Raw genomic sequence first — 5805 nt, 5'->3', positions numbered from 1 at the left:
ACCATCCTAGCCACTCTGGCTAACCGACCACATTGAGTGCTACTACTTTAGCACAGCCAACTATACGCGGCACATTATGACTGATACATATTTTATATATAGCAGCGGGCTTGGGTGTTATCTATATATTTTTGCCACAAGATCGAAACCAGCTTGAGGTGGCTGTGATGCGGTGCTTACTTAAACATTCTTGCGGCAGTAGATTTGGGAAACGATTTGAAAATCACCAGGAATATGTTTGTGATTGTGTGACAAATCTGGTGACAGAGTTAGGCCACAACGGCAGCTGTTAGGTGAACACAACATAGGAAAACGAGTTGGTGTGGAAACCAGTAGGGGTATAACAGCGGTACCGAAAGTCGTAAGAAAGCGGCAGTCCTATTTGATTATGACTGTCAGATAAAAGCAAGTGCCTTGCAGTGTAAGATGGGAAAATATGTGGACAGTTTATTACACAAAAACATCCCACGCATTTGAAAGTAGCCTACATTTGAGAAACGAACCCAAGGAGGCTAACCTAGCTTAACATAACAAGGTAAAGGACAACACCAAGCTCCCTTTCCCTGTAACAGAAGCTAACCCCAGTAACGTTACGGGTATGGATGTAGGGATACGTAAGCCAGTGGCATGACAGAGAACACTACAGGCGTGCTGTCACCGGCGACCCAATACCTGGTTAGTAAATATGCAGGAACACCAAAAGCGGTAGGGAACATGGGTTACTATGTGGATAGTTACTGGGATATCTACACAACTGTGAGTCGTTTGATTTCAAAAAGTTCACCACTTTACTCGAACAAAAGTTCAAAACACCGGCTGATGTCTGTCGTCTTTAGTCTGTTGGCTGTTTGGGTTTTTCCCATTCTGACCTTACTGCGGCGTCTTGTGTTAACGGTTTACATATCTGTGCTCATCATATTTACATTGTTTGTACTGGTGTTATTGTTGAATTACATATTACAAAACTAAAACTAATAAAAACTAAGCATTTTCAAAAACTAAACTAGCAAACCCGCTTTAAAAACTAATTAAAACCTAACTGAATTTGAAAGCAAAAAGTCAAAACGAAATCAAAACAAAAACTAATGAAAAATGTAAATCTATAATAACTTTGGTTTGGTAGGCTACTGCCAATTTGTTTTGTTATGGTCAAAAAAATTGTGGCAGAGAATTGTGATATCAATTCTAAGCAACAAAAAAAAATCGTGATTTGTATTTTTCCCCAGAAACCTGCAGGCCTAATTGGTATCCTACATTTCAAATTAACTGCTAGTTAAAAAGTGTATTAGTCAGGCCTACTCAAAATGAATCCAGCTTTAATGATAAAACTACCCCTTTATGGACACACAGTATATTTATTAAGATCTGTTTTATTACAAACATTTAAATCATTTTCTTTAACTTTAATATGAAGCAAAAAGCAGAACATCTTCAAAATGTAAAACCCCTGACAGATATTAATGCCTAATGCAATTTCACGATGTGTTGTCAGTTTTTCCATTTACTGTTATGGATTACCTTTAATGTTAAAATCTAAAAGACAAAAGCTCCACAGATGTTATGCCATTTGGAGTTCATCAACACTACACTGGAATGAAAATTCTGTGTTAATAACCTTTTACTTTTTCTTTTTGACATCACACGGTACCTGCATTTAAATGTTAGGTGAGGAGAAAACTATTTCTTGGCTCACTTATGACTAACAGATATGAGAGAAACTTGTATGTACAGTGCCTATTAAACGTAGTATACCCTAGGCTGCTGTTCCTTTCACAACATTTAATTAAAGTAGACTTAAAGGCCTTTGATGGTCAAAGTGAAAACATATCTAAAAAAATTAAATTTTTGCATAAGTATTCATCCCCTCCAAGTCTGTACTGTCAGAAGAACATAGAAAGAAGAAAGGGAAAACATGACTAAACAATGTTAGGCTATCTTAACAGCCAGCCAAGGTTACTGCCAAGATTCACAAGAGACATAAAAATGCAAAGAGCACAGAATAAACCTGACTAGAAGAGATCAAGGTGACAGCAATAAGATGGAAAGTGTGCCATTTGAACAAAGCCGACTTGTCATATGGGACAATTTGAAAGCAGCCCACCCTTTCTGCCATCTTGACAACTGATGGGCATTTCAATGAAGTATGACATTGATCAGGATGATGCCGCTAGCTGCTGTAAATTTCCCTGCTTCCAGACCTGAATGGATTTGACCGTGTGCTCTCTCTCTCTTTCCATATTATGAAAAGCAAATCAGTGCCTGGTACAAGGTCACAGTAAGTGGTACTAACATGCCTCACACTTGCTCTGGGCATGTGAATTTGCCTTCAGAATCAGAGTTACCAAGTAAATATTTGCCCTGTTGTTTGGTGTGTACAATAAAACATATAATAGGGCAATAACAAATAAAGAAAAGCACCGCAACAGTCAAGAACATGAATATAAAAGTTAAAATAAGAATATGATATACTATTAAAACAACACTATAACTAAATACATAAAAATATAAGTTATAGTATTATATACAAGAAGAAGACAATAAAATAGGCTGATCCTGCATCCAAACCTCTCTATCTTTCCTGCAGCCTCTCTCCCTGTAACCACCTCTCCACTTCTCCCTGTCTCACGTCCACATTCCAGCATTTTAATCCCCTTGACTGAAGAGCAGAAGACCTGGTGGCTTCGGGCAAAAAACAGGGCGAGAAGTAAATTAGTGAGTAGAAAGGGGCTCGAGATGAGAGGAGGAGTGAAAAGGAAGGGAGTGCTGCAAACACAAACAGGACGGCACAGGAAGGGATGAGAGCAGCTAAGTGCAAGGACAGTTTGATTAATACAAATGAGAACAATACCTTTAATTAAAAAAAACTATTTTTTATTTAGGCAAAATTATTGAGTAGTATGAGAAAAAAAATTAAAGATAGGAACTTGAACAAGCTGCTTCGGACAAGAAAGCAGACAGTACTGTAAGCCCGACAACTCTTCGTCTTAAGAAGCATTTTGGTAATCTTGAGTGACACAAACTACTGTCCATTTTACATCCTCAAATCTGTCGAGCAAGTGCATCTCTTGCAATATTAATTCAATAAACATGAATAAAACAAATCCCCAAACTCAGATTTATTAAACTTAAACACACAGAAATCCAACACTTTTCCCACTCGGGGCATTTCCTAAAATAAAAAGGAGAAAGACAAAGTCTTTCAGCATTCATTTTTGATTTGTCGAATTTAGTTGTCTGGATTTTTTGCAGTTGGTGACTGCAGCCTTAAATAAATTACATTTTTCACCTGACTTTGGGCTGGTCTCATAATAGTCTGTCTGCTTACATAAGTCAGAGCCTTATCAGTGCCACTGGCACTCAGGACGGGGTGATAACTCATTTCCAGACAGGGCCTAAGGGTAGCCGAGGTGAACACCAGCAAACTGCAAGGAATTTAAACAAGACCTGAATCACAGAGTGTGCTTAGTTCATAATATGACTGATCATGAAGAGGTTTCTTTCTGGCCAAGCTAGAACTAACAACCTTTAAATAAAAAAGGATAATATTAAACTAAACCTAATCCTAACATTCACCTAAATAGACTCCACTTAAAAACACATTTTCTTTCCTCATTTTGGCTGAAAGGTGAAAACATCTCTGTTGAAAACACCTGACGGGACTGAAAACACTTCACAAATAGCAAGTATAAAATCATTTTAAAGGTCTTAACGAAATATAATCGGTTTATTGCTTTAATGTAAGTGAAGCTGTGAATCTGAAAAGGGAGGAGAAAAAAAACATTTTTCCTATCGGTCAGGGTATGAGATGTTAGTGTGTCTGTGCACACCTTTGTGTGTTCATAGGGTGTATTGTTCAGGGGACAACCGAGTAGGGTTGGTAGGGCAGTATCTTTTGTCGTTCATTGATTGCATAAATCCATGCAGGTTTGACAAAGTTCAGATTGCCGTTCTCCATCAGCGCCTGTGATGAAAGTGATAGCGAAAGGAAGGAGAGGTCATGAAGTGTTCTTGTTGCATTACAAATGCACAGATGGGAAGAGGTATACAGCCTTTGAAAAACTGAAAGAAAGTTCTGATTGTATAAGTAAAACTGCAAATTCAGATGCTAACAAGGCCCTCAAATGGCTGAAAACCAATTCTGACCCACAATTCCCAACAGATTAAAAAGCCACTTGGTCCCAACACTGCTGTATTTACGCTGGGCAGGCTAAAATAATCCTAAATTGCCTAAAGGCTTTTATTTGATTATACCTTGCAAAACGACTGCTTATTCAGTAAGTAAGGGGCTTCTTCAATTTTCTTTTAAGCAGTAGCTGCTTAAATTGTTTCAGCTGTGAAGTTTGTATAATTTGAGCATTACATTTCTTGCAGTAATTACTTTGACAAAATATTGTTTGTGGAAGGAAAAATTAAATGATCAAACGCACATTAACAGACATGCACATTGTTCTTAAGGTTGTGTTAGATATCATTTGTGTGAAAAAAAGAAGCAAGGACTCGACTCACATCTTCAAAGGAGTCGTGCCACCCTTCACTGGTCACCACAAACTGCACCTTCTCTGTCATGTAGTCCTCAATCAGTCTGGGGCAAAGACGATACTATTTTACACAAACATTTACTGCAGAGATATGCACAGCTTATTCCTATGACCAATTAAAGTCTCTCACCCATTAAAGGCAACAATGTATCTCAACAGAAGGCGCCTCTCGTTGTTAGGGAATTTACCGTAGAGGAAGAAATGCTTTCCTTTCAGGTAGTCTGAAAGAAATGAGAAAATGGGAAGAGAAATGAGCAGAAGAGTGCACATTTGATGACTACACAATACGTGGGAGCAGTAATTATAGGTGCACTTTAACAAAGGGGAGAAAGGATCAAAACAACAAAGAAAACAGAAAACAATAGACTCTTTGACATTTGTGTCGAGTATCCGAAAGGCAGAAAGCCATCCAATTACTTTATGTCAGTGTTTGCAATGTTGGACGAGTAAGAAAAGACATTTGTTCCTGTGATAGGAAAAGGAACAGACAAAAGAGACAGGAAGACATGGAGACCAGAATAAAGAGAGACATACCTGGTAGCTCAGGGATGGGGTGATCCTCCTCAGCCTCGGCGTCTGTGTTTTCGTCTGTTGAACCCCCATATGGATCCTCCTGTTTCATCATTTTTCCTCCTACTGCTGCTTTCTTCTGTCTGCTCTCATTCTCCACCCTATTACAAGGACAGGAAGAGGACCTGTTGTATCTTTTAATGCTACATGTTCCCATGTCAGCCTCTCAAAAGAAGAAGGCTCTCTCTCTTTCTGTGACCACCTGACAAATGTAAGTCACTCACCTTGTAGCTTCATTTTAGTCTCCACTAACTCCTGAGGGATTTATCTGCCTCTTTAACGGCTAAATGCTCCACTACATTCACCAGCTAGTCTCTTACATCTGCTGTTTCATGGTAGCCAGTTAGCATGCAGTGAGCTTTTAGAGTGTTTTGCAGATTAGAGCAGTGAGAGTGAGCCAGAACAGTAAAGCTGCAGTTCGTGAATCCAAAACAATGAGCTTAAAGCTGCTAAAATGCTCCGTACAACTGAGAGCGCAAAGTTAGATAATAATTCTCTATGGGGTTGAGTAGCTTTAAGTAAAAGCAAAAAAAATTTTTAAGACTTTTGTGAGTAAACGTCACACGGGTTTTTAGCCTACAACATTTGTCATATACAGCAAACATCTCCTCCCTATCCGCGAGCTGCCTGTCCCCTGAACACTCTGTAAAACAAACGCAGTCTCTGTAGACAGCCCAGGGTCTACAAATGGCAACAA

At 38.8% G+C, this 5805-nt stretch overlaps 1 protein-coding gene across 2 annotated transcripts in view; it reads right to left on the bottom strand.

Annotated features, from left to right (window-relative positions):
- Window positions 1-2854: 2854 nt before the first annotated feature.
- Window positions 2855-5805, bottom strand: part of xrcc1 (X-ray repair complementing defective repair in Chinese hamster cells 1) — a 22485-nt gene continuing 19534 nt past the window's right edge. For both annotated transcript variants that reach the window (XM_032518576.1, XM_032518577.1), the window contains exons 14-17: window positions 5073-5209; window positions 4669-4759; window positions 4507-4582; window positions 2855-3961 (exon numbers count right to left, since the gene is read on the bottom strand). In XM_032518576.1, coding sequence (XP_032374467.1) covers window positions 3854-3961; window positions 4507-4582; window positions 4669-4759; window positions 5073-5209 — 412 coding nt within the window. In that variant the 3' untranslated portion in view covers window positions 2855-3853. The remainder of the gene's footprint in view (window positions 3962-4506; window positions 4583-4668; window positions 4760-5072; window positions 5210-5805) is intronic.

Source organism: Etheostoma spectabile, chromosome 6, assembly GCF_008692095.1.
Source record: "Etheostoma spectabile isolate EspeVRDwgs_2016 chromosome 6, UIUC_Espe_1.0, whole genome shotgun sequence".
NCBI classification, from domain to species: Eukaryota; Metazoa; Chordata; class Actinopteri; order Perciformes; family Percidae; genus Etheostoma; species Etheostoma spectabile.
Note: the sequence above shows the minus strand (reverse complement) of the source record. Positions and strands in the feature narration are given on the sequence as shown.